This window comes from Poecile atricapillus, chromosome 29, assembly GCF_030490865.1.
Source record: "Poecile atricapillus isolate bPoeAtr1 chromosome 29, bPoeAtr1.hap1, whole genome shotgun sequence".
NCBI lineage: Eukaryota > Metazoa > Chordata > Aves > Passeriformes > Paridae > Poecile > Poecile atricapillus.
In genome coordinates, this window is record NC_081277.1 from 2,163,191 (window position 1) to 2,189,768 (window position 26,578).

At 58.6% G+C, this 26,578-nt stretch overlaps 3 protein-coding genes across 7 annotated transcripts in view; all 3 read left to right on the forward strand.

Moving 5' to 3' along the window:
* Window positions 1-163: 163 nt before the first annotated feature.
* Window positions 164-10,217, forward strand: PIWIL2 (piwi like RNA-mediated gene silencing 2). 2 transcript variants are annotated; one of them, XM_058859427.1, is made up of 21 exons: window positions 164-598; window positions 674-782; window positions 1,132-1,272; window positions 1,348-1,458; window positions 1,694-1,811; window positions 1,954-2,018; window positions 2,126-2,206; window positions 2,378-2,491; window positions 2,603-2,791; window positions 2,956-3,040; window positions 3,147-3,233; window positions 3,327-3,467; window positions 3,548-3,661; window positions 4,145-4,333; window positions 4,769-4,870; window positions 4,948-5,067; window positions 5,834-5,922; window positions 6,211-6,316; window positions 7,268-7,521; window positions 8,213-8,320; window positions 9,390-10,217. In XM_058859427.1, exons 1-21 carry the CDS (start codon window positions 391-393, stop codon window positions 9,544-9,546), a joined length of 2,688 nt encoding a protein of 895 aa, XP_058715410.1. In that variant the 5' UTR covers window positions 164-390; the 3' UTR covers window positions 9,547-10,217. The 2 variants fall into 2 exon arrangements, with proteins under 2 accessions (XP_058715410.1, XP_058715409.1); XM_058859426.1 differs by having other exon boundaries at window positions 165-598; window positions 1,900-2,018.
* Window positions 10,218-11,744: 1,527 nt separating this feature from the next.
* Window positions 11,745-23,533, forward strand: SLC39A14 (solute carrier family 39 member 14). Of its 3 annotated transcripts, none has more exons than XM_058859343.1 (10): window positions 11,745-11,835; window positions 14,753-14,814; window positions 15,027-15,296; window positions 15,410-15,596; window positions 16,160-16,329; window positions 18,229-18,351; window positions 18,621-18,806; window positions 18,964-19,171; window positions 20,460-20,644; window positions 20,864-23,533. In XM_058859343.1, exons 1-10 carry the CDS (start codon window positions 11,757-11,759, stop codon window positions 21,008-21,010), a joined length of 1,617 nt encoding a protein of 538 aa, XP_058715326.1. In that variant the 5' UTR covers window positions 11,745-11,756; the 3' UTR covers window positions 21,011-23,533. The 3 variants fall into 3 exon arrangements, with proteins under 3 accessions (XP_058715326.1, XP_058715325.1, XP_058715327.1); XM_058859342.1 differs by lacking the exon at window positions 16,160-16,329 and adding an exon at window positions 17,554-17,723; XM_058859344.1 differs by lacking the exons at window positions 11,745-11,835; window positions 16,160-16,329 and adding exons at window positions 12,949-13,022; window positions 17,554-17,723.
* A 1,584-nt stretch (window positions 23,534-25,117) lies between these two features.
* Window positions 25,118-26,578, forward strand: part of PPP3CC (protein phosphatase 3 catalytic subunit gamma) — a 42,846-nt gene continuing 41,385 nt past the window's right edge. For both annotated transcript variants that reach the window (XM_058859126.1, XM_058859127.1), the window contains exon 1: window positions 25,118-25,317. In XM_058859126.1, coding sequence (XP_058715109.1) covers window positions 25,266-25,317 — 52 coding nt within the window. In that variant the 5' untranslated portion in view covers window positions 25,118-25,265. The remainder of the gene's footprint in view (window positions 25,318-26,578) is intronic.

Genomic DNA, 26,578 nt, shown 5'->3' on the forward strand with positions numbered 1-26,578 from the left:
CTTAACCCTCTCTTGCCCATCCCACATTACCCCTGTTCCCACCCCAACCCCGTTTAGTCCCCGAATTCCATCTTCACCCTCCCCTGCCCATTCCATTTTATCCCCCGATCCCACATCAATCCCATCGCAGCTTCCATTCCTCCCATCATGCCCACGCGCTAATTTGCATAGCCACACCCCCCCTCCCTTTGACCACGCCCCCTTTCCGCACCCGCGCCCTTTTCTCGCGCGCTGCCCTCGGGTCCCGCTTCTCGCTCCGCCAGGGGGCGCCGCGGGGTGGGCGTGTCCTCAGCGCCGTCCAATCAGCGCCGCGTGGGCGGGGCCGCGCGTGCGCTCGGGGCAGCGGCGGCGGCGTGGCCGCGGCTCCGGCTGCGCCTCGACGGGGCGGTCATGGACGCGCCGCGGCCCTTCCGCCCGCCCAGGCCCAGGCCCGGGCTCGGCCCGGCCGTCCCCATGGCTCGGGGGCTCCGCGGCCTCTCGGCCTTCTCCCCTCGCCTGCCCTCGCCCGGCCCCGCTCAGCCCCGACCCACGTCGTCGCCCTTACCCGCGTTGTTCCGCGGGCTGGGCCTGGATGAGCGGCCTCTGGAGAGGCCCCTCGGTAGGTGCCGGTGGGGGGGGTGGGGCGGAGGGCGCCAGCCGAGCCCCGGTGCTTACGGTGCCCGTGCTCCCGCAGGCCGGGGCGGCGCTGGCGATGGAAAGGCTCTGGCTCGGCCCGGGCCGGTGCAGCAGCAGCAGCAGGAGGACAAAGGGGCAGCGCTGGCGGCGCTCCCCACGCGTGGGCAGTGAGTTCCCCACACCCCTAAAGCCCTAAATCCTCAGTGCTCACCCTCCTCTGGGTCCTCCTCTCCACCTTCCCTGCCCCCATTCCTTCTCCCCATCCATCCCCTCTGTCTCCCCCATGCCCCATATGTCCTCCCCGTTCCCTTATTCCCTCTGTCTTCCCCATCTCCGCTGTCCCTCCTATCCCCTTATCCCAGATATTGGCTGTTTTGAGCCTCCCCCAGGCTGCTGTGGGGCAGGAGTAGGGGAATTCTGGGGGTCGGGGTCATGGCTGGGGGTTTGCAGCCAGGACAGCCCTGCTGTGTCCCCAGCGTGTGCCAGGGCTCACCCCAGTTTGCCCTGGGGACGCAGGATCCTGTGGAGAGGCAGAGGGGACGCGCTGCCCACCCAGCCTGGAAGAGCCACCGCTGTGCCCGCCCCATGCCCGCCCGGCCCCCAGCCCTGCCCGACGCCCCTGCCCACCCCGGAGACCCCCCCAGCTGCTGCCAGGCCGTAAGTGACCGCCCCAGCCCCTCGTTTTGGGGTCCGGGTGCTGCTGGGTCGCTGCTGACCCCCTGTCCCTCGCAGGACGCAGGGGACGAAGCCAGTGGGGAAGGGAGCCCCCGTGTCCATGGGGCTGAACTTTGTAAAGATCCACTGCCAGAACGAAGCTGTCTACCAGTACCACGTGACTTTCAGGTGATAATGAGGGGCTGGGGTCCCCCACAGCCCCTCAAGGGTCCCCCAAAGCTCCTCGAGGTCGGGGTGTCCCCAGGCAGAGCCCTCAGTGTCCCTCCTGCTGTCCAGACTGCCATGAGGTGGAGCAGCCCCAGTGCAACAAGGAGCTGTGGGTTTTCTTTGGGGGGGATTTTTGGGGGGCTGAGCGAGGTCTGGGGGAGGCAGAGGACAGAGAACAGGCCCTGTGTGCCCCCAGCCCCGAGGTGGAATGCAAGAGTGCCCGCTTTGCCATGCTGAAGGAGCAGTGTGCCGTCACCGGGGACGTGATGGCCTTCGACGGCTCCATCCTCTTCCTGCCCATCCAGATCCCCAAGGTAAGGGGCGGGGTGGGGTCTGACCCAGTTTGGGGGTACAGGGGTGCCCCTGTTTTGGGTTGGAGAACCCCTTCTGGCCCTGCCAAAGGTCAGCCTGAAGGCTCAGAGGAAGAACAACGAGGAGATTTCCATCAACATCCAGATGACCAAAATCCTGGAGCCCAGCTCGGATCTCTGCATCCCCTTTTATAACGTGGTTTTCCGCAGGTGAGAGACCAAGGAGACCCTCCCGGAGTTCCAGGGAGGAGACTCCTTTCCTCCTTCCTCCTGCCAGTCCTCATACACTTCTCCTTTTTCTGCTTTTTCTTCCTTAGGGTGATGAAAATCCTCAACATGAGCCTGGTTGGGCGACATTTTTTTGAGCCTGCCCAGGCCACCACTCTACAGAAATACAGGTGGGTGCTGGCACCTTCCTTCCCACAGGATCATCCCTGGAAACTGGGAAGTTTTCCCAGGTCAGCTCTGACTTTGGAGCAGCTGTTCTGAGAAGTTGAAATAAATCCCTGAGTTTTGGGTATTCCTTGGCTGCTCTGGGTTAACCCAGGTCTGTTTCCCTCTGGACACAGCCTCCATATCTGGCCGGGATATGCCGTCAGCATCCGTAGGAAGGACGGAGGGCTCTTCCTCATGGTGGACTCCATCCACAAGATCATCCGCAGCGACTCCGTCCTGAGCGTGATGTGAGAAGAGCGGCAAAAACCCCAAAAGCTTTGGGGATGAGGGTGCTGCAAAAAGTGCTTTATTTTTGGGATAGGGAGGGGAGGCGTTCCACACCTCTCCTCTTTTCCCAGGCAAAACATCCACTCCCAGAGCCAGAGGACGTTCCAGGATGAGTGCACCAAGCAGCTGGTGGGGAGCGTGGTCATGACTCGCTACAACAACCGCACCTATCGCGTGGACGACATCGACTGGGACAAGACCCCCAAGGACACTTTCACCCTGGCCAGCGGCCAGGAGATCACCTTTGTGGAGTACTACAGGTGAGGAGGAGCTGCTGCCTCGTCCCGTGGGAATGGGAAGGGCTCTGTGCTGATCCTGGGTGGGGGCAGGGAGGTTTCCCACAGCAGGGATTTGGGATTGAGTGTTCTGTGAGATCCATTCTGAACCGGAATTCCAGCGTTGTGTGACGATGCTGTTTTTCCAGCCAGACCTACGGGATCACCATCAGGGAGCTGGACCAGCCACTGCTCGTCCATAAGCCCAAGGAGAAACTGCTGCCAGAGGGGAAGGTGAGCTGGGCATGGAGATCCACAGGCTGCTCTGGGCCCCTCCAGCCCCTGGAGAGCAGGGATTCCCAAGCCCTGGAATGCTGATGGTGCCTGTCCCTCCCTGCAGCGCCAGCTGGAGTTGGTGCTGCTCGTGCCGGAGCTCACCTTCCTCACCGGGCTCTCCGACCTCCGCAAGAACAGTCGGATACTGAAGGTCAGAGCTTGTCTCATCCCCTCATCCCAGCTTTCCTGAGGGTTTGGGGGGAGCCCCAAGCCCTCCCTCACCCTCTGGGTGTTCCTGGTGCAGGAGGTGATGTGGGAGATGATCCAGAGCCCCCAGCAGCACTACCGGCGCCTCACCAGCCTCCTGTCCCGCATCCGGGAGACTCCGGAGGCTGCCAGGGAGCTGGAGCGCTGGGGGCTGTGCCTAGACACGGATATCTACAGGGTAAGGGCAGAGGGGCTCTCAGCCTTCCCTCTGGGTGTGGAGGTGGTGGAGGCAGCTCCGGAGATTCCCGCTCTGCCCAGACCCAGGGTCACATCCTGCCCGTGGAGCGGATCAACCTCCGGCACCGCACCTTCCTTCCCGCCGAGGAGCTGGGCTGGCACCGGGAGGTGACGAAGGAAGTGCCCATCACCGTGGTGAGCAGCAGCTTCCCCTGCTTTGGGAAGCTGGGATGAGTTTTCCTGAGTGCTGGCATTCCAGCTGAGCTGCTTCCAGCACAAACCCTTCCCTTGTTTATGTTGGATTTGCGCTCCAGGCTGTTTTTCAAAGGAGTTGGAGGTATGTGGCTCTGGTGTTGGCTTTTCCACCCCATCCCAGGGTGGAGGGAGCCTTTCACATGTAGGAATTGGATGGAATTCCATCTAAATTTCTCTTGGGCCACTTTTCCTTTCCCAGATTCCCCTCTGTGCTGCAGGCTCCTCTTGGCCAGAATTGCCTCTCCCAGATTTCCCTCTCCCAAACTCCCTGCTGTGCTCCAGCTTCCTCTAGGCCCAGTTTTCCCCTCCCAAATTTCCCTCTGTGCTCCGTGGGTTTCTCCTCTCCCAAACAGGAACGTGCTGTGTGGATTGGGAGCTGCAGAAACACCCCCAAACCACGGCCTGTCCTGGCTTCTCTCCCAGATCTCCATGAATTCCTGGCTCCTGATGTATCCCAAGCGGCTGCAGCACCTGGCCAAGGACCTGCTGGTGGCCATGAGGAGCAGCTGTGGAGCCATGGGAATGCAGGTGGGGCAGCCCACAGTGCAGGAGCTGCGGGACGACCGCATCGAGACCTACGTCAGGACCATCCAGAGTTCTCTGGGAAGCCAGGTGAGGAGTGGGGACATCCCTGGGGGATCATTGGGAAGGTGGGATGGGAGCACCTGGGGGCTCAGTGGAACTTTGTTTTTCCCTAAAAATCTGTGACCTGAGGGTGAAGTCAGTTGAGGGTTGGGAACAAAGGACAGGAGGAAATGGCCTCAAGCTGTGCCAGGGGAGGCAGCAGGAGGTTCAGATCCCTCCCAGAATCTGCTCCCAGATAACCTTGGGAAGGGAGAAATGGGATTTGGGATTCCCAGGAATGGGAATTTTTTCATGGAAAGAGTTGTTAAATTACAGGAATGGGCAGCCCAGGGAGGTGGTGGAGTCCCCATCCCTGGAGGTGTGGATGTGACGCCTGGGCATGTGGGCTATTGGTGACCTCAGGTTTGACTCAGTGATCCAGGAGGGCTTTTCCAACCTGAACAATTCCATGATTCCCCTCAGGACAAGGTGCAGCTGCTCCTGTGCATCATCCCGGGCAGCCGGGACGACATCTACGGGGCCATCAAGAAGCTTTGCTGTGTGCAGACCCCGGTGCCCTCCCAGGTGGGTTGGGACCCCCATTCCCAGGAATCTGTGGCTGTCTTCAGCCTCACTTTTCCCTGTGTTTTCCCTCTCCGTAGGTCATCAACGCCCAGTCCCTCACGGGCCATCCTGGCAAGATCAGGAGCGTGGTGCAGAAAGTTCTGCTGCAGATCAACTGCAAGCTGGGCGGGCAGCTCTGGGGGGTTGATATCCCACTGGTAAGGCAGGAAAACCCTGGGATGAGCCTGGGAGGGGGTGAATTGGGTGAACCAGCTGGAGAATCAGGGTTGGCTTCTCTTGGGTGTGTGTGAGTCCCTTGGAGCTGGAGGGATCCGAGCCTGGAGGTCTCTGACTTATCCCTAAATCCTACTTGGCTGTTTCTCCCTCTTCCAAAAGCAGCTGAGGGTTGTGGGCATGGACATTATCCCTAAATCCCACCTACCTTTCCCCCTCCATTATCCCTAAATCCCACCTACCTTTCCTCCTCCATTATCCCTAAACCTGCCTTTCCCCCTCCATTATCCCTAAACCTGCCTTTCCCCCTCCATTATCCCTAAATCCCACCTGCCTTTCCCCATCCATTGTCCCTAAACCTGCCTTTCCCCATCCATTATCCCTAAACCTGCCTTTCCCCATCCATTATCCCTAAATCCCACCTGCTTTTCCCCATCCATTATCCCTAAATCTGCTTGCCCCCCTCCATTATCCCTAAATCCCACCTGCCTTTCCCCATCCATTATCCCTAAACCTGCCTTTCCCCATCCATTGTCCCTAAACCTGCCTTTCCCCATCCATTATCCCTAAACCTGCCTTTCCCCATCCATTATCCCTAAATCCCACCTGCTTTTCCCCATCCATTATCCCTAAATCTGCTTGCCCCCCTCCATTATCCCTAAATCCCACCTGCTTTTCCCCATCCATTATCCCTAAATCTGCTTGCCCCCCTCCATTATCCCTAAATCCCACCTCTGTTCCCCTCTCCAGAAGCAGCTGATGGTTGTGGGCATGGACATCCACCACAGCCGGGGCCAAGGGATGCGCTCTGTCATCGGCTTTGTGGCCAGCATGAACCAGTACGTGGCTTCCTGGGAAAAGGGGGAAGGCGTTTTCCTGCTCTGCCCTTGGAATTTGGAGGATATCCCATCCCAGAACCCCATTCCTTGGCCAGGAAGGGGGTGAGGATGCTGCTGTCCCTGAGCTGCTGCGCTCAGCGAGGTCTCCCCTGGCGTGTTTGTGTCGGGAATCACCGGGGAAAGGACTGGGAGTGCTGAGCCGAGGCCACTTTGGGGTTGCACAAGACCTCAGTGGACTTTGCCTGGAGCTGGGGGGGTTCCTGGTGCTCATTCCCGTTCCATCCCCAGCACCCTCACCAAGTGGTACTCCAGGGTGGTTTTCCAGATGCCCCACCAGGAAATCGCCGACAGCCTCCGGCTCTGCCTCTCCCAAGCCCTCAAGCGCTTCCACGAGGTGAGGCTGACCAAAAGCACCCTCCTGTGCTTCCAAATTCCCTCAAAACAAAGGGAAAAACTGCCAGAACTTCCAGCCTGGATACGTGCAGGGGAGCAAAGCTCCCTGGCAGCCTTTGGACTGGATGTGGAGCCGGCACAGCTCATCCTTATCTCGGGAACATGCCTCGGGATCAGTTTGCCACGTTACAGCTCCCAAAGGCCTGTCCCTTGTCCCCAGCGTGAGAAAAGCAGCTTGTGACAGGGCAAGGGCCAGCAAAAATCCCAGCTCTTGGGATTTTCCCAGAGAAGCTGTGGCTGCCTCATCCCTGGAAGTGTCCAGCGCCAGCTTGGAGCAGCCTGGGATGGTGGGAGGTGTCTGTGCCCATGGCAGGGGGTGGGATGGGATTTAAGGTCCCTTCCAACCCAAACCATTCCAGGACTCTCTGACTTTATTTTCTCATCCCTCTGTGGATGCTGCAGGAACAGTGCTGGGCACTGGGAATTTGCTGGGCAGGAGAGCCTGGAGGGACAGGACACAGGGAATGGCTCCCAGTGCCAGAGGGCAGGGATGGATGGGATATTGGGAAGGAATTCCTGGCTGGGAGGGTGGGGAGGGGCTGGGATGGAATTCCCAGAGGAGCCCCTGGACCCCTGGCAGTGCCCAAGGCCAGGCTGGAGCACCCTGGGAGAGTGGGAGCTGTCCCTGCCCACAGCAGGGGTGGGATGAGACGATTTGAAGGCTCCTTCCCACCCAAATCAGTCTGGAATTCTGTGATTAATGCAAACCCAACCCTCCCCAAACCCCCCCTGAGCTGCATTTTGGGGGGAACTCAGTGTGGGTTAAATTCCCAGCTCCATCCCTGAACACCCAAACCTGACCAGGGGATATTTTCCCACCTCCCTCAGCTAATCCTGTGCGTGGCAGGGAGGTAAAAATGAGCTGATTTTCCCCATTTTTCCCCCTCTTCAGCTGAACCACTCTCTGCCCTTGAAGATTGTGGTGTACCGGGACGGGGTGTCTGACCCCCAGCTGGACACCGTGCTCAAGTACGAGGTGCCCCAGCTCCAGAAGAGCTTCCACACCTTCCAAAATTACCAGCCCAGCCTCGTGGTGGTGGTGGTGCAGAAGCAGCTGAGCACCAACTTCTACTGCCTGGCAGGAGAGGAGTTCGTGTCCCCTCCCCTGGGCACTGTCATCGACCACAGCGTCACCAGCTCGGGCTGGTGAGAGGCAGAGCTGGGGCTGGGGGAGCTGGGATAGGGTAAAAAACATCCTGGGGAGGGATAAAAAACACCCCCAGGGGGGAAAAAATAACCTGGGTGTGAAAAAAATGGAGAGGAAAATGCCCCAGGGTGGAAAAAAAATCTACCCTCGTTGTGAAAAAATGGTTGTAGAACCACCCCAGGGTGCAAAAAAAAAGTAGAAAATAGCCCAGGGTGCAAAAAAAACCTCAGGGTGCAAGAAAAAATCCCAGGGTGCCAAAGAAATTGTTGTAAAAATAGGCCACAGTGTTGGAAAAAAACCACCCCATGGTGTGTGAAAAATGTGGTGTGTAAAAGGCCCAAAAGATGCAAAAAAATTGGTTGTAAAAATACCATAAGGTACTTTTTAATTTATTGTTTTTACAAAATAAGATGCTGTGGGGTATAAAAACACCTTGAATGCAAAAAAAATGGTTATAAAACCACCCCAGGGTGTAAAAAAAAGCCCGGAGTGAAAGAAAAATGGTGGTAAAAACACCTCAGGGTGCAAAAAAATCTCTGTGGAGTCCGAAAGTGAAATCCTTGGGGTTCAAAACCACCCTTCTGGGGTGTAAAAAAAAAAGCCCAATCTGGGGTCAGAGCACCCTGAGGTACAAAAATGCTCATTTTGGGGTGGAAAAGAATAACCTTGGGGTTTGTTTTGCCCTCCCAGGCAGGATTTTTTCCTGCTGGCCCATCACTCCCGGCAGGGCTGCAGCGTTCCCACGCGCTACATCTGCATGTGGAACACAGCCAACCTCAGCTCCGAGCACCTCCAGAGGTAAGGGGGGGTCCTGAGCCCCCCAAAATCCCCCAGAGCGAATGGGAGAGACCCTCAAGATCACCCAGGGAAAAGTGCAGGAATCCCAGAGTCCCTGAGATCCTACAGCCCCCCAGAATATTCCAGAGAGGAGAGAGACCCTCAAAATCCTCCAGAGGGAAGGGCAGGGATTTCTGCAGCTACCCAAGATTCCAGGTCCTCCCAATTCCCTGCAGGGATAACGGCAGAGCTCCTACAAAATCCTAAAATCCTTCAGAGGGAAGGGGAGAGACCCCCAAAATCACCCAGGGAAAAGTGCAGGAATCCCTGAGATCCTGCAGCCCCCCAAAATATTCCAGAGGGAAGGAGAGAGACCCTCAAAATCACCCAGGGAAAAGTGCAGGAATCCCTGAGATCCTGCAGCCCCCCAAAATATTCCAGAGGGAAGGGCAGGAATCCTACAGCCCCCCCAGTATCCCACAGAAGGAAGAGCAGCCTTGTGTCAGGGTGGGGACCCCATTGAGACTCCCCCCTAAATTTGGGGTTTTTGGGTCAATCGGCCGCTGGAGCAGTTTGGGGGGGACAGGTCCCTGTGCAGGAACTGGGCTGAGCCTGCTGCTCATACTGGGTGAACTGGGAGGACCTGGATGAGCCCCACCTGGCTCACCCCATTCCCAGCCTTTGGAAAAAACACAGATTCTGGGTGGGATCTGAACTGGATCCATCCCCATTCCTGGGAATCCCAAATCCCATTTTTCCCTTCCCAGGGACATCTGGGAGCAGATTCTGGGAGGGATCTGAACCTGGAACCATTCCCAGGAATCCCAAATCCCATTTCTCCCTTCCCAGGGACAACTGGGAGGGATCTGAATCTGGATCCAGCCCCATTCCTGGGAATCCCATTTCTCCCTTCCCAGGGACAACTGGGAGCAGAATCTGGGAGGGATCTGAACCAGGATCCATTCCTAGGAATCCCAAATCCCATTTCTCCCTTCCCAGGGACAACTGGGAGCAGATTCTGGGAGGGATCTGAACTGGATCCATCCCCATTCCCAGGAATCCTAAATCCCAATTCCCTCCGTGTCCCCAGGTTGACCTTCAAGCTGTGTCACCTGTACTGGAACTGGCCGGGCACGGTCCGTGTCCCTGCCCCCTGCAAGTACGCCCACAAATTGGCATTCCTGGTGGGACAGGTCCTGCACCACGAGCCCAGTGCCCACCTCTGCGAGCAGCTCTTCTTCCTTTAACCTGCCAGGACCTGGGAAAACCAGGATTGCACCCAGAAAAAAGCCAGGATGGCGCTGGGAAAACGGGGATTGCGCCCAGAATTCCGCTCCCCGCCCGCTGCTGTTTGTCCCCCCCGCCGAGGGGGATCTTCCTCTATTCCCTGTTTTGGTGTTAATTTATTCTTTGTTTGTTGGTTTAGAGGATGCTGGGGATTGCAACAGCATCCCAGGGCTGTGGGTTTTTTGGGAATTATCTCCATGGGGATGAACCCAAAGGAATATCCTGCTGGTTTCCAGCCCTCCCCATAAGGGGGTTGAATTAATGAGCCCCAAAAGTGCTGCTGCTCCCACAGCTCATCCCTGTGCAGGTGCTGGATGTAAATCCCAAAGATTTTGGGGGTTTTTCCTCCCCAGTTTCTTGCATTTCCACCCAGGTTTGAAGTTTGTTTTTTTTCCTGGGCTTTTTCAAGCTGCTGTTGAACAAACTAGCTCCAGTTTGGCCGGTTCTCCTGTCCTTGAAGAGTCACTGGTTTTCCAAGGAGAATTCTTTGTCGATTCAGGTCATTACCCCAGGGAAAGGTTTGAGTTTTCACCTATTTTAGGTGCTTTTTCTGCCTTAGTCAAGACAAGTTGGAATTCCCTGATTTTTCTCTTTGCTGTAACCAGTTTTTTGGTTCATTCCAATAAAACCGTTGCTGACAGCTGCTCCCTCGTGGATTTTTGGGGGGATGCTGGTGGCCACATCCTGCCCCTCATTCCCGAGGGATCCCAGGATGGAGCAGGGACACTGAGGGGAGGATCACAGCACCGGAGCTGTCACCTTGTGCCCTGGGTTAATCATTTATCCCCGTTTATTTGCCAGTCCTGGCGGACTTTGGCAGCCGTGGCCCAGCCTGGGATGGGATTTAGGAATAAATCTTGGCCCTGGGGGTGCTGGGCTGGGGATTTTGGGGGTCCCCCAGTTCTGCTTGACCCCCTCCAGCAGCTTTTTCTATCCCAGCTCTGCCTTTTCCTTGGCCCTGAGAGCTCCTTGGAGCCAGGATGGGTCTGGCTGCCAGGATTTGTCCCCCCCTGAACTCCCAGGGGTTTTTCCAGGGGGTCCTTGGGGTCCCCCAGCCCCACCCCAGGGGATGTTTGGTGCTGTGAGCCCTGGGGAAAAGGGTTGAGGGGTGCTCAGTGCCCCTAAAGGGTCCGTGTGGTGCCCCCAGGGGGGTGTTGGGGGATCTCTGGGGTCCCTGATGCTCTGGGGGGTCCCTTAGAGGGGTCCTCGGGGGTCTTGGTGCCCCCAGGGTGGGTGTTCAGTGGGTTCCATGGGGTCCCAATAGCCCTGGGTGGGTTTCTGGGGGGTCCCAGTGCTCCCGGGGTGAGTGTTGGGGGCTCTTTGGGGGTTCCAGTGCCCCGGGGGGGGCGGTTTGGTGATCCCAGGTGGGATTTTGGGTGTCCCAGATAGGGTTTTGGGGGATCCTGGGCGGGATTTTTGGGGGGTCCTGGGTGGGATTTTTTAGCAGTCCCGGACAGGGTTTTGGGGGTTCCCAGGTGGGATTTTTGGGGAATCCCAGGTGGGATTTTTGGGGGTTCCTGAGTGGGATTTTTAGGGGAGTGGGATTTTTGTGGGTTCTCATGTGGGATTTTTGGGGGATCCCAGGTGGAATTTAGGGAGGTCCTGGGTGGGATTTTTGGGTATCCCAGGTGGGATTTTTGGGGGTCTCGGGTGGGATTTTTGGGTGTCCCGGGTGGGATTATTTGGGGGGGCCCGGGTGGGATTTTTTGGGGGGGTCCCGGGTGGGATTTCGGGGGGTCCCGGGTGGGATTTTTTGGGGGGTCCCGGGTGAGATTTTTTGGGGGGTCCCGGGTGGGATTTCGGGGTGTCCCGGGTGGGATTTTTTGGGGGGTCCCGGGTGGGATTTCGGGGGGTCCCGGGTGGGATTTTTCGGGGGGTCCCGGGTGGGATTTCGGGGGTCCCAGGTGGGATTTCGGGGGTCCCGGGTGGGATTTCGGGGGGTCCCGGGTGGGATTTTTTGGGGGGTCCCGGGTGGGATTTTTGGGGGGTCCCGGGTGGGATTTCGGGGAGTCCCGGGTGGGATTTTTTGGGGTCCCGGGTGGGATTTCGGGGGGTCCCGGGTGGGATATTTTGGGGGGTCCCGGGTGGGATTTTTTGGGGTCCCGGCGCTGCACCGCGTAGTGGGCGTGGCCTGAGGCGGCGGGGGCGTGGCCTGAGGCGGCGGCAGCCAATGGGAGCGCTCCCCGTGCCGGCGGCCGCGCATGCGCCCTGTGCGGCCCCGAGCGGCGGCGGCGGGAGCGGGAGCGGAGGTAGGACCGGGATGGACCGGGATGGGCCGGGACGGACCGGGATAGGCACAGCAGCCCTGCCATGCCACAGGGAACGGCTGCGGGGACGGGCCGCCGCGGGGAGGGAGGCAGCGGGCCGTGGGGAGCGGGCTGGGGCCGGCCCCGAGCCCCGGATGGGGATGGGGGATGCAGGGAGGGATGTAGGATGCATGGAAGGATGCAGGGAGCGGCTGTTTAGGGTTTGGGACAGGTCCTAGGGCCTGGAGACAGCCATGGGGGCTCGTTTTGGGACAGCCCCTGGAGTCTGGGGCAGGTGAGGGTGCAGGTAGAGGTGGGTTCTGAGGTGTACGACACTGTTATGGGGTGCAGGACGCAGTTTTGGGATGCAGGGCCCAGTTATGGGGTCTGGCGCCACCAGTAGAAGCTGTGGGACCAGGCAGCGGCGGTGGGATGGGGCAGGGACTGGGGGACAGCAGCAGCTCCGGCGCAGGGGCCACTGGGCAGGACTGGGGGTCGGTGTGGGGTGGGATGCCCGGGGTGTCTCCACCTGCCCGCCCCGGGGCCTGCGATCACGGGAAAGGAAGGGACAGGACCCTGCCCGGAGGCTCCGGCGGCAGCCCAGGGTATCCATGACCCAGGAACGTGTCCGCTGCCCGCCCCGGGACGAGCCGCAGGGAATGGAAAACCTCCCTCCTCCTCCTCCTCCTCCTCCTCCTTGCCGCAGGACACGTGGAGCGGCGTTTGCTCCGGAAGGAGCGGGATGGGTCCCGGGGGGGGGGGGTGAGGGTGGAATTTGGGGGCCCCCGCTGCCCCCCTCCCCTCCCGGTTTGCGCCAGCCAGCTGTCCCTGCGCGGGATTTCGGGAAGCGTCTGCCTGACGTCGCCGGGTCATGCTCGGCTGTGCCAGCGGTTCTTATTCCCGGCGTCACCTTCCCGGGAGCAGGGGGAGGGATGCGTGTGGATTGCGGCCGGGATCGATGATCTCTGGGAAGTGAAGCCCAGGGAGATGGGAAGGGTTTGCCCGGCCTTGGGAGCTGCGTTGTGCTGTCGTGGCTGCCGGGCATCGCTCCCGGGCACATCCCTCCCGGGCAGCCGGCCCTTCCCGTGGCAGCGGTTTGTCCCCGTGCCCCATCCCGAGGAGCGATAAAGTAGGTCAGGCGCTGGCTCCAGGCTCCGGGAACGCATCCCGGTGGAAGGACGCCCTTGAAGGTAGCGGGCAGGAGGCCGGGGGGCTGCGGAGGGGTCGCGGCTGGCGGTGGGGATGGCGAGGCTCGCTGTTCTTCGGTGTTTGCCGCAGCGCGTTTGTCCCGGGAGGCCGGGCCGGGTGTGCTCGGCACCCTCCTGCCTTGCCCTGAGATTCCAGCAGGTCGGAGCCCCCCGGAATGTCCCTCTTTGGGCCCTTCTCTTCCGCAGGGGCGGCTCCTCCACCTCGTTTTGCCCTAAAACGGAGCGAGCCCGTGCAGCTCCGGCCGCTGCCCCGCTCTGCCCGCTCAGCGCTTCCTGCCTTGCCTTTGGCAGCTGCGGGAAAGTTGAGGTCCGGTTTTCCACCCTGGGTGTATCCGGCTCAGCCCGGCTTTAGGAGAAACCCCCGGGAGGGGTTTTGGCAGCGGGGAGAGCTGCGTGCCTTGGCACAGAGCGGGACATCGGTGCGCAGGGAGCGGGACGGCTCCCGAAGGCACCGGGACATGGGGAGCGCTCGGCTGGGAAGGGCAGCCAGCGGGGACGTGCGGCCAGCCGGGACAAACCTTTAGCACGGTGGGATGTTTGCCAGCACCTGTGGGAGTCACACATAGGTGACTGGATGCCCCACGTAGCCCAGGAGGAGCCACCTGGAAGGGTGGATTTGGGATAGGGAGGCAGAGGAAGGGTCTGGGCTCGCTGGGGGATGCCCAAGAGGCAGAGTGTCCCTCGGGGCTCTGAATTCAGCGGGGTGTTCCCAGCACCAGCACCGCTCTGGGTGGGCTCCCTCCCTCGTTTTGGGAGGAGAGGGGTTAAGTCAAAGCATCCGAGCTAAGCCCTGGCAGGAGGAGGCTAAAACCTCCCTGAGAACAAAGCTCACAAAGTGGTGGTAAGCTGGTAAAACCTGTGGGAATGTGGGAGCCTTCAGGAGGAGCGGGGTCCTGGATGGGGAGTGGGGTCCTGCGGTTCCCCAGCAGCCCCTCGGCATGGAAATCCTGGCCCCAGGTTATTTTTGGAACAATTGCTTGGCCAGGCTTCAAAAATGTCCTGGTTTTTGGAAGAGACTGGAGCCTGTGAGCCGTCAGCACAGGCCAGGCACTGCGGGGTGTCCAGGGCTGGGTCGGGAGCACCAGGGAAGGGGAGCCAGGGGGATCAGGAGGTGTGCCTGGAGCCCACACTGGGATCGGGATGGCTGCTGCACTATTGGGAGGCAGCAGACTTTTATTTTCTCCTTGCAAATCCCAAATTTGCCATCTGCCTCTCAGGGAAGCTTTTCCAGGCAGGCAGCCTGAGCTCCAGGCTCTTGGGTGCCTCCCAAGGTGGACGTGCAGGTCGTGCCTGTCGTTGCCCTCCCCTCCCTGAGCCCCTTCCTTTGCACCCCGGGGCTGTGCCACCTCTCTTTTATCAATTCCCAGCACATATGAAAGAGGCACAGAGGGCAAGGATTGATTCTGGGCAAACACTATAAAGGCACCTGCAGTTAGAGCGGGGAAGCACTCGGTTCATGGTAATTATCCTGGTTAAATTATAACCTAATGAACAGGCCACCTCTGTCCCTGGGGCTCCCGTGCTCCTCCGGACGCTGGCATTGAGGTCCCAGAGACGTTTGTGTCCCAGCCCCGGTGACGCCGAGGGGACCCACACGTGGCCAAGGGCTGGAGCGTGACTCCTCACCCCCGGGAGAGCTGCATTTGGGGCTGGATTTTGGCACAGCCCTCCCTGCAGCCCTGTCTGCTTCCCAACCATCCTGCTCTTCCCAGGATCCCTGAGGTGCTGTGGAGCTGGAGAGCCCCCGGGAGCCGGGTCCTGGCAGCCCCCCACGGTGAGTGAGGGGCTTGGGGTGGCTCAGCGTGGAGGAGGAGAGGGTGGTCTTGCATGGAAAAACTGTGGAAAAATGCTCTGTCCTCATCAGGATCTGGGTGCTCCCAGTGCTGTTTCCCCTTTCCCTGAGGATAAATCCATCGGTGGGGTGGAGGAGCCGTGGTTGGAGCGCTGGGAATGCCAAAGCCAACAGCAGTGTGGTTTCTCTCCCAGCATCCCAGACACACCATGATCCCCAGCGTGGGCCCCCGGAGCTGCTGCCTGCTCCTGCTGCTCTGCCTCCTCCCCTGCCCGCAGGTCTGGGCGGGCAGGGACAGCACCGGAGTCTCCGCAGCCTCCTTCCTGCAGGATCTGCTCCAGCGCTATGGGGAGAGCCAGACTTTGAGCCTGAAGCAGCTCAAGGCGCTGCTGAACCGCCTGGATGTGGGAGTGGGCCACGCCAATGTCTCCCAAACGCCTCAGCAGCGCCTGAACCTCTCCCGGGTAAGGAGGGGACCCCTCCCTGCAGACCCCCAAAACCTCCCTGCAGGCTCCTGGAATCTCCCTGCGGAGCTGTGGGAATCTCAAGGCACCTTCCTGTCCCTTCCCTCCTCCAGTGCTTCAGTTCCGTGGAGCTTTTCGCCATCCACAACCTGAGCGAGGGCTCCCCTGTGGGGCACAGCGAGTTCAAGGAGTTCTGCCCCACCATCCTGCAGCAGCTGGAGTCGGGGGCGTGCGCCTCCGAAAACCTGGAAAATGAGGAGAACGAGCAGACAGAGGAGAGCAGGCCCAGCTCAGCTGAAGGTAATTGGGGTGCTGGGGGGACCACAGGCACTGCCTGGGCACGTGAGGAGCAGCCACTTCCCACTCCTGGGAATTCCCTGCCTCCAGCAGCTGGGAATCCTGACCAAGTTTTCCTCGCTGTGGATCGTGCCGTGGTGTGGTTTTGCCGGGATAACCTCTGTGCCTCCGGGATAGCTGGATGAGGAGGGGACTCTGATAGCTGGATGAGGAGTTCCTGTGGGTGGGAGGGGGTGACACGGCCCCTGGAGGGACCTGCTGGCCTCCAGCCACCGGCAGATGTTCAACCAGCTCCTGCCTATCCCGGTCCCAGCGATGCCCAAGGTCTTGGATCAGCTGCCCTGAGCACAGCTCGGCTTCTCCCACGCTGGGGTTTGGGAAAACCTTTTCCAAGGAACCCGGTGGCTTCATTCCCACCTTCCCTGCACCAAACACGATGGTTTTGTCGCAGCTGGAGCATCTGGAGCACGGGGAACAGCCCTGGAGCCAGCCTTTCCCACCTGCCCGGGTCCGGGCTCTCTGAGAGCCTCGGTAATGTCTGGCCCTCGTTTCTTCTCGTTCCGCAGCGTGGGGCTTTGGTTTTCTCAGTGTGTCCATGATTAACGTGGCCTCCCTGCTCGGAGTCCTCATCGTTCCGTGTTCCCAGAAGGCCTTTTTCAGCCGGGTGCTCCTGTTTTTCATCGCGCTCTCCATCGGCACGCTGCTCTCTAACGCGCTCTTCCAGCTCATCCCAGAGGTGCGGTAGAACGTCCCTGCCTCTCTCCCATCTCCGGGGGCAGCTCCCTGGGCGCCCTCTCTGCCTCCACCCCGCCGAATCGATCTGACCCCTTGTCACCCGAGGCTCAGGGCTTGGCTCAAGGGTCTCCGCAGGGCTTTTCTCATCCCTCTGAGCACCAGGAAACCCTCAGTGTCCTCCACCCCTGCCACGTCTGAGGAGTGGGAGTGTGCTGGGAGAAGCTGTTCGCTCCTGCTCTGTGTCCAGGAGTTAATCCCTTGGAGGGATGTGCTCAGCCACACTTGTGGCAGCACTACTGGCATGAGCCAGAGGGAAAAAAATGTGAAATATCCATGAAAATATGATTAAATATCTGTATAAAAGCATGGAGAACAGCCTGGAGAAGCACCAGCTTCTTCTGGAATTAGCCAACTTCTACAAATCCTTTAATTGCCTTTTTTTCTTTTCCTCCTCTGCCTGATTTCCCAGGCCAATGTTCCCACAAGGGTTCTGCCTTCCATGAGGTTTCCCGGTGCTCTGATGGGACCAACGGAAATATCGCAAATTAATTGTGTTGTAATTGTGCAGTTCTGGAGCTGAATAAATCCACCTGGATTGGAAACCTTAGGAACGTGGTCCAGGATAAGCTGGATTTGGCACATCCAGCCTTAAAATTCCAGCGGGTTTTTCCCCCTGGTGTTGCCTGTTGTGCTGCTGGGCAGCGAACGCCTCATCCATGCTGGCAGTGGGATTTTTTTTCCAAGGTTCCTTTTCAGCTCCAGACCTGCAACTTTTATTTGCTGCACATAGAAACCAAGCGCCTCTAATTCCCGATCTGCCGGGAATTGAAATGCCAGAGGTACGCTCCAGCCCCGCCGGCACCCGGAGCACCCCAGCAGGGACCGACTGCAGGGCAGGGATGGAGCGTATGAGGCGCTCGGGGGACCCGGGCACTCTGTGGCTCGGGAATGGTCCATGGAGCAGAGCTGGGGGCTGGCTGGGACACGGCCCAGCTGCCAAAACTCAGCTGAGATTCCCAAACTTTCCCAAAGCCGCTCAGCGCCGGGTTCGCCCTTTGGAGGTGGCGCCAGATGAACAACAATCACTAATGAATGTCCTCTTGTCTCCCTTCTCTCCCTCCCTCCTCTCTCTGTCCTGTCGGTGTGGATTCCTTCCCTGCCCATCCCCACGTTGATCTCGTCCCTTCCCGTCTCCCGTCTCCCGGGGTGGGTTTGGCTCTGCCAGTCTGGGGTTACGGTTTCCTCTGCGTCTCCGTCATCTCCCTGTGCTCGCTGGTGGGAGCCAGTGTGGTGCCCTTCATGAAGAAGACCTTTTACAAGCGGCTGCTCCTCTACTTCATAGCTCTGGCGATTGGAACTCTCTACTCCAACGCCCTCTTCCAGCTCATTCCCGAGGTAGGGAGAGGACTGGTGGGTTTGTGCTTTTCTCTCTCTCTGGGGCTGTTTCTGGGCGCTCGCTGGCTGGAGAAGGGGAAGGCGGCATTGGAGGGGAGCCCTGAGCGAGGTACGGAGGGCTGGAAGCCCCTCGGAGCTGGAGTTTGGAAGGGAATCGCTCCAGGGAGATCCTCGGTCTGCTTCAAGCAGAGAATCTTTGTTTTATTGCCTTTTCTGGCTTTTTCTAGCCCTGGAGGCAGGTCCCCTGTGCAGAGCGCAGCCTGGTTTTGGCATCCCTGCCCCAGTGCAGGATCCAATGCCTTGGGGCATGGCCGGCTTGGATGAGGGAATGAGGGAGATTAAAGGTGCACAAAGGTGTTTTCTGAGCTTGTCCCCAAAGCAGCTGCTCCCCAGAGAGAGCTCAGAGCTGTGTCACCCCTCCAGTGTCACCCCAGGGGCAAAGGCAGATGAAGGACACTGCCAGGGCCTGCTCCTCATCCTCTCCCATGTCCCCTCCTGCCTGCAGGCGTTTGGATTCAACCCTCAGGAAGATTATTACGTTTCCAAATCCGCTGTGGTGTTCGGGGGCTTCTACCTCTTCTTCTTCACGGAGAAGATCCTGAAGATGCTCCTGAAGCAGAAGGACCAGGTGAGGCAGAGCAGGGCATGGTGGGGCAGGAAACAGCAGGAATTTCAGGTGGGGGATGGAAAACAGCAGGGATATCAGGATGGTGGGGTGGGAAACAACAGGGATATTGGGGTGGCGGGGTGGGAAAGAGCAGGAGTATCTGGGTAGTGGGGTAACAGCAGGAATTTCAGGGTGGTGGGGAGGGAAAGAGCAGGAGTATCAGGATAGCAGGGTGGGAAAGAGCAGGAATATTGGGATGACTGACAATCCTGAATCCCCTGATCCCACAGCACCACCATGGGCACAGTCACTATGGCCCCGAGGCTCTGCCCTCCAAGAAGGACCGGGAGGAGGGGGTCACAGAGAAGCTGCAGAACGGGGACCTGGACCACATGATCCCACACATCACCAGTGACCTGGAGTGCAAGCCCCCCTCTGGGGATGAGAAGGCTGTGGTGGGCTCCCTCTCTGTCCAGGTGAGCGCCTCATCCCATGGCATTGTGACAAAACAGTTAAAACCAGTTTTTTCTGCATGTGGTGGGAGCACACAGCTCCGCTCTGGGTTTAATGAATGGGGGGGTGGATCAGTGACCCCATCTGGGTGCTGAGCCCTGTTTTGGGGTGCTGTGGCAGGACCTGCAGGCCTCCCAGAGCGCGTGCTACTGGCTGAAGGAGGTGAGGTACTCGGACATTGGGACGCTGGCCTGGATGATCACCCTCAGTGACGGCCTCCACAACTTCATTGACGGCCTGGCCATCGGCGCTTCCTTCACCGTGTCTGTCTTCCAAGGGATCAGCACCTCCGTGGCCATACTCTGCGAGGAGTTCCCACACGAGCTGGGTACGTGGCTCCTCGGATCTGCCCCTGCTCCAGCCTTTTTCCATCCAGAAAGGCAGATTTGGGGTGGAATAAACAGTGATGCTGCTGAGGGGAGGGGGAAAGGGAGGGCTGTAAACTGCTCTGAGTAATCGCCGCTCTAAAAATAACGAGGTAATATGATGTCTGAGATTTAAATTTAGATGGAGGCATCTGAAGACAAAAAAAAAAAGCCCTCAACACTTTGTTGGTTTGGGAAGGGGGAGGCGGGTTTGGGTGGGAATGTCTGAATTTAGGGGCAGTGGAGTGGTCAGTGGGGGGGTGAATGTGTGGGTTTAGGGACAGTGCTGTGATCAGTGAGTGGGAGGCAAGTTTGGGTTTGAATGTCCAAATTTAGGGGCACTTGAGGGGGGAGGTGAGGTTTGGGTGTGAATGTCTGAATTTAGGAATAGTGGAATGGTCAGTGGAGGAGAGGCAGGTTTGGGTATGAATATCTGAATTTAGGAATAGTGGAATGGTCAGTGGAGGAGAGGCAGGTTTTGCTGTGAATGTCTGAATTTAGGAATAGTGGAATGGTCAGTGGAGGAGAGGCAGGTTTTGCTGTGAATGTCTGAATTTAGGAATAGTGGAATGGTCAGTGGAGGAGAGGCAGGTTTGGGTATGAATATCTGAATTTAGGAATAGTGGAATGGTCAGTGGAGGAGAGGCAGGTTTGGGTGTACATGTCTGAATTTAGGAATAGTGGAATGGTCAGTGGAGGAGAGGCAGGTTTGGGTATGAATATCTGAATTTAGGAATAGTGGAATGGTCAGTGGAGGAGAGGCAGGTTTTGCTGTGAATGTCTGAATTTAGGAATAGTGGAATGGTCAGTGGAGGAGAGGCAGGTTTGGGTGTGCATGTCTGAATTTAGGAATAGTGGAATGGCCAGTGGAGGAGAGGCAGGTTTGGGTGTGAATATCTGAATTTAGGAATAGTGGAATGGTCAGTGGAGGAGAGGCAGGTTTGGGTGTGAATGTCTGAATTTAGGAATAGTGGAATGGTCAGTGGAGGAGAGGCAGGTTTGGGTGTGAATGTCTGAATTTAGGCACAGTGTGATGGTCAGTGCCCAGTGCCAGCAGCCACAGGGGGCCCACCCTTGAGCTGGCACATGCTGTGATTTTTGGGTGTCCTGTGCAGTCCAGGGGTTGGACTCTGGTCCTTGTGCTTCCCTTCCAACGCGGGATATTCCGGCATTCTACGAGTTCAAGCCGGTGCTGTCCCGATGCTGCTGACAGCCCTTCCCTCCTCATCCTCCCATCCTCTTCTCCCACAGGGGACTTTGTGATCCTGCTGAATGCTGGGATGACCATTCGCCAGGCCCTCTTCTTCAATTTCATCTCTGCCTGCTGCTGTTATGTGGGCCTGGCCTTCGGCATCGTGGCCGGCAGCCACTTCTCTGCCAACTGGATCTTTGCTCTGGCTGGAGGGATGTTCCTGTACATAGCACTGGCTGACATGGTAAATCCTGAGCCCCAAATCCCAAACCCCAGAATTCAGAGCCCTGGGATTTCTTCCTAGGAAAAGCTCAGCTTGCCCTGCAGGCACGGCGGGGTTTGCTCAGATATCTCTGCTTTCTTTTGCCTGGCTGAAATCCCCGGGATGGGAGGGTGGTGGATGTTTGCTGAGGAAGGATGGAGCTGTCACTGAGCCCTGCTGCCCCGATTTTTCCCCCTGCAGTTCCCTGAGATGAACGAGGTCAGCCGGGAGGACGAGCAGAACGGCAGCGCCCTGATCACCTTCGCCATCCAGAACGCAGGGCTGCTGACAGGCTTCACCATCATGGTGCTGCTCACCATGTACTCAGGGCAGATCCAGATAGGGTAGGACCAGTCTGAGCTGCAGCCCTGATCCAATTTTTCCATGGTTTTCTTTTTGGGGGGGAAAGGGTTTTTTCTTTCTTTTTTTATTTTCTTTCCTTTTCCTGCTGCAAACATACGACGGTACCTGTGCGGGCACTGACGTCACACTACAGGAGAGACATTGCTTTGAAAGCTATTCCATGGATTTTTTTTTCTGGTTTAAAGCTGAGGGGAGTGGAATTCCCCTTCCCATAGGATTGACCTGACTTTTTCCAGTGTCATATCCCTTCTCTCCTCGCCTTTCCCAGGAAGGATGGAATGGGGAGACAGGAGCTGCTCCAGCCGTGCTGCTCCTCTCGTTGTGCTCGGAGCATTCCCATGGGACATGACGCTGTCCTGACCCCTCTGGGGGTGTGTGATGGGGACAGATGGGGACAGACCCTTCTCAGAGCATTCCCTACCCTCAGAGCTGTGCTCTCCGAGGATGAGGAGGTTCACGATGTCACCATCATCCGACTGCTTTCGCTCTGTTTCAGCCCGGACACTGCCCTGGCACGAGTGGGGTGAAGAAGGCAGGGGTTTTAAAGCACATTTTGGAGTCAGTGCTTGGAGCAGAGGACACCAAACTGGGTTGGAGTGACACCTGGGCTGCTGGGAGAGTCCTGCCAGGATGCCCTGAGCCCAATTCAGTCCATGCTGGTGGAATCAGGGGCAAATCCCAACTCCTCCTCCGTGAGGGCTGGTGAGAAGGGGATGAGAGCAGAGCCAGGCTCCAGCCCAGGGATTTTTCCTCGGGCTGTGTCCAAGCTCATGGTGACACCCGGGAACAGCCAGCTGGTTTTTAAACAGTACTGAGGTTTAGGGTGGGGTGGGGGGTGTTTTTAAAAGCAAAACTCAGACTGTGAACCTCTTCAGGCTGCGTGTTCCCAGCCTTAGGGAGTAGCCAGAGAAGGGTGTTCCAGGCACTTCCCAGCTCTGCCTCTGGGCTGGCGTTCCTCAGATTCACTAGGTGAATTTCTTATTATCATATTGATAAGGTTGCCCACCCCACCTGTGTTGCTTGAGGTTCCCTCACCCCTCTTTTGCCCCCAGACCCTTCATCCTGTACCTGGTGTGAGCTTGTGGCTGTGTGGATTCAGGGCAATCCCTCGTGGTTTGGCGCTGGATTGGGATGGAGGAGAGGTGCAGGTGCTTTGGAAGTGTTTGTGAAGTGTCTTCCTTCACTCCCCACCTGTGCAGGTGTGTGGGGTGGGACAGGGTGGTGGCCCATGGTGCCACTGTGCTGGAGCTGAGGCTCCCACACCTTCCCTTCCCGCCCTGAGGAAAGCAAACCTGAGGCTGTGCCAGGTATTTTTCCTGCCCATCGCAGGACAGAGGGGCCTCAGCCCCTGGCACAGGCTCAGCACCCCTGGCAGTGTTGTACCCTGGCTGGATCCCTGTAATCCCTGAATTCCCGTAGTTCCCAGCTGGGTGATGTTCTTCCTAAACACCCAACAGCTGTCACCGAGCCCATGGCCTCTGGCACTGCCAGGATCCTCATGGATCATCACCTGCACTCTCGGTGGCTTTTCTAGTCTGGCCATTTGTCCCCACAGCACCCCCCGGCTCTTGGCTTTGTCCTGCACCCCAAAACCTAAATCTCAACTTCTGGAGGAGCAGGGAGCGTTTTTGGGATCACACTTCACCTGAAGGTGTCCTTGGGTGATTTCCTCAAGGAGAGACAGGCTCCGCTTTGTCCCATGTGGTGCCTCTTGTGGATTGTCACCCTAAGTCACTTTTCCCTCTGGGACAGAGCAGTGGCCTGTGCTGGCTCGGGCAATCATTCAGCACCTCGCAGGCATTCCCTGTGCTGCTGATTCCAGGATGAAAGTGGCATTGGAAACACTTTTTACTTGCTTGAGAGAGCCGCGGCCCCAGCTGACCGACTCGATGTGGAAAATCTGAGTCCTTTCACTGGCACAGGTGCCCTCTCCTCTGTCTCAAGGAAGCACTTGGGAAACACCAGGGCTGGCAGGGCACCGGAGCTGCATTCCCACTGGAAAAGCCTATGGGGGGATATCGGGGGGTTTGTCCCCTCTGGACTGTGCCTGAGAGGTCCCCAAGAGCTGGGAAAGGGCAGAGAGCAGGGCTTGGCTCCCTCAGAGCCGGCAGGATTCACTGTGGGAATCACGAGTCCGCCGGCTTCTCGTTTCCAGTTTATCCCTGTTCCCTGAGAAATCTGCAAGGCGGATATTTGGGATGTGAGGGGGATGAGAAACGAGGCTGCCCTGCCACCAAGGAGAGCTCCTGTTCCCGGCTGGGCAGGCTGGCACCTGCCGGTGGGATAGGGATGGGAACCCACCCAAATCGAGCTCCTCGTGGATTTTCATCCATGCCTCCCTCCCCTCATCCAGTTGGAAGCTCAAGTTCCATCTCAGTATTTCAATTATAACTCAGGTGTTGTAGGAGAGAACGCGCCAAAACAAAGAGCGTTAACTTAAATGTCACGTGAATTGTACAGATATTTGTAAAATTCCATAAATAAAATATATTCTGTAATGACGGAGGGTCCCAGGCGTGCTCCGGCAGTGAAATCCTCCCTGCTGCTGGGGGATGGAGGGATGGGAGCGCTGCTGGCTCAGGATTTTTCCAAGGGGAAAGCTTGGAGCCGGGCTGGGTGATGCAATCCCGCTTTTCCAGCTGGATTTCCGTGGCTGTGCAGTGCGGCACGGCTGACGGGAGGTGGCACTGACAACCCCCAGCCTGCCCGCATGGCACGGCCTTTGCGGCTCCAAAAACCCTTAATTTTACCTATATGTGTGTGTGTATCTGTGTGTGTGTATATATATATATATGTGTTGGGTTTTTTTTTTTTAATTTATCCAAAATTTATTTCCAATCCCTGGTTTGCTGGGAGATTTGGGATGCTGGATTCCTCTCCAGCTCACACGAGCCAGGCTCCTGTGTTTGTGTCCTTGTTTTCCTACCCTCCATTAGGGAAAAAAAAATAGCACACTTTGCTTTTTTACTTCCCCATTTTTGCCTTTTGCTACACCATTCCCCCCCTATCTGCCAGCTCTGAGCAGCAAAATAATTTTAAGAAACCAAATCTTGACGTTCTGAGATGTTTTATAAAAAAATTAATGTTTTATTAAGCAAGAAAGGTCACAGTGAGCATTGCTCCTGCTCATCAGCACTTCCAGGGGGGCTTTGGGTGAGCTCTTTTCTGCTGCAAAATCCTTGTGTTTTGCTGAACGCCTGAAACCTGAGTTACCTCAGCAGATGATGGTGGATGGGGTCATGGAATTCCTGGAATTGTTTGGGTTGGTTAAAGCCCATCCAGTGCCATGGGCAGGGACACCTTCCACTGTCCCAGGTTGCTCCAACCTGGCCAGCCACAGCTTTTCTGGGAATTCCATCCCAGCCCCTCACCACCCTCACAGTGAGGAATTTCTTCCCAATATCCCATCTAAACCTGTCCTACTTCATCTTCAAGTGGTAGGAGCAAACCATTGCTTCTCCTTTCCCTCAAAAATGTTGTGTCTAAGGAATATCAGCTCTGGAGCCGGGCTGGGAGAGCTGGGAATGTTCACCTGGAGAAGGGAAGGATCCAGGGAGAGCTCAGAGCCCCTTGCAGGGCCTGAAGGGGCTCCAGGAGAGCTGGAGAGGGACTGGGGACAAGGGATGGAGGGACAGGACACAGGGAATGGCTCCCGCTGCCAGAGGGCAGGGATGGATGGGATACTGGGAAGGAATTCCTGGGTGGGAGGGTGGGGAGGGGCTGGGCTGGAATTCCCAGAGAAGCTGTGGCTACTCCTGGATCACTGGAAGTGTCCAAGGCCCCGCTGGAGCACCCTGGGACAGTGGAAGGTGGCCCTGCCCACGGCAGGGGTGGCACTGGTTGATCCTTCCAGTCCTTCCCAAGGCAGTCCGGGGTCCCGCCACTCTCCTCCCGCACCAGCGAAGCTGTGCCTGAGGGCTGCTCAAACACCGCCAGCGCCATCCCCACGCTCCCCCCTCAGCGCCGCCGCCATGTTGCCCCCCCGTTGCTTAGCAACGCCCCCTTCCCCTCCAAGATGGCGGGCGGGGCGGGGCGGGCGTGGCGCAGGCGCGGGCGGGGGGGGGGCAGAGGGCGGAGGGCGGTGTGGCGGCGGCGGCGGGGGCGGGACGGGGGGAGAGCAGCGCCGCGGAGCCGCCGCCGGGGCAGCCCAGCGGGTCCGCCGGGAGCACCCGCGCGGCCCCCGCTCCGGGTGAGGGGAGCGGAGCGGGGCACGGCGGGGAGCGGTGCCGCCGCCGCCACCATGTCCGGGCGCGGCCACAACAAGCTGCCGACCACCGAGCGCATCGTCAAGGGTGAGGGGGCGGCGAGGGCGCCCCCTGCCTGCGCGGGGGGCGCGGGGGGGGCTCGGCGGAGGGGGGCCACGAGAAATGGGGGGCGAGCGAGGTTTGGGTGGGGAGGGGTCCCCAAGCTTGGGGAGCCCCGAGAAAAGGGAGGGGAATATGCCTGGTTTGTGGGGGGGCACCTGGTTTGGGGGAGGCCGGAGGAGGCCGTGATTTTGAGGGGGGATCCCAGGCTGGGGGAGCCCCGAGAAAGGAGGAGGGAGCGCGGTTAATGGGGGGAAGTCTCCAAACTGAGGGAGCCGAAGAAAAGGGGGGAGGCTCATTTGGGGGGGGGTCCCCAGGTTGGAAGAGGCCGGAGAAAGGAGAGGGGGGGAGCGTGATATGGGAGGAGGGGGAGCCTGGTTTAGGGGGATATTCCCGAGAAATATGGGGTGTGTGGCTGGTTTAGGGGGGTCCCCAGGATAGCGGAGCCCCCCCCCCCGCTCCCGGCTGGGGAAACCCAGAGAAAGGGAGGGGGATGCCTGGTTTGGGTGGGGGGAACTTGATTTGAGGGGGGTCCCCAAATTGGGGGAGCCCCGAGGAAGGGCGGGGGCAGCGTGATTTGGGGGGGGGGTGTTGTGGCGGGGCACCCTCGTTAAAGGAGGGGCTGGGGGGGCAGGGATGCCTGGAGTGGGGAGCAGGGGATGTTCTGGTGGGTGACTCTCCCCTTTAAGGAGGACTCTGGTTTGGTGGGGGTCATCCCCTGAATGGGGGGAGATTGAGGGGGCACCCCCAGGATGGAGGGAGGCTGGAAAATCAGGGGGAGATCACGGTTTTTGGGGGTCATCCCCAAGAGAGAGGGGAAGGGGAGGCCTGGAGCAGCCAGAGTGGGGGGTCCAGTGGGACCCCCCCTTAAGGGAGAGCCCTGAGTGGGGGGGTCGGGCTGGGGGGACACCCACTGTTCTATCAGAAACCTCTGCAGAGGAGCTGAGGGGCCTTTGGTTTGGGGGGCATCTCTGTTTGGTGGGGGGCACCTGCACCAAGAGGGGGCATTTTTAGCCCCCCTGGTCCAAGAGGATGCAGCCCCCTCCCTTCATTCTGTGGGGTGGGGGGCACAGCAGTGACAGGGAGGGGTGACAGCAGGGGACATCCCTTTTGGGTGTGGGGGGATTCCCCATCCTGGCATGGGCCTCATCACACCCCCAAGAGCCTCACCCCCAAACTGGGGCACTGAGCCCCTGCTTTAGGTGGAACTGGGGTTCCCCTGGGGATTTGGAGGAAGGGGGGGGATGAG

What these genes read in the sequence shown, in the direction of transcription:
- SLC39A14 (XM_058859343.1), top strand. Translation starts at nt 11,757, where the DNA reads ATGGGAGCGCTCCCCGTGCCGGCGGCCGCGCATGCGCCCTGTGCGGCC. An exon ending in CGGCGGGAGCGGGAGCGGAG is followed by an intron (nt 11,836 to 14,752) that starts GTAGGACCGGGA and finishes TGCTCTTCCCAG; the next exon opens with GATCCCTGAGGTGCTGTGGA. An exon ending in TCCTGAAGCAGAAGGACCAG is followed by an intron (nt 18,352 to 18,620) that starts GTGAGGCAGAGC and finishes CTGATCCCACAG; the next exon opens with CACCACCATGGGCACAGTCA.
- PIWIL2 (XM_058859426.1), top strand. Translation starts at nt 391, where the DNA reads ATGGACGCGCCGCGGCCCTTCCGCCCGCCCAGGCCCAGGCCCGGGCTC. An exon ending in GCCTCTGGAGAGGCCCCTCG is followed by an intron (nt 599 to 673) that starts GTAGGTGCCGGT and finishes GTGCTCCCGCAG; the next exon opens with GCCGGGGCGGCGCTGGCGAT. An exon ending in AGCTCCGAGCACCTCCAGAG is followed by an intron (nt 8,321 to 9,389) that starts GTAAGGGGGGGT and finishes CCGTGTCCCCAG; the next exon opens with GTTGACCTTCAAGCTGTGTC.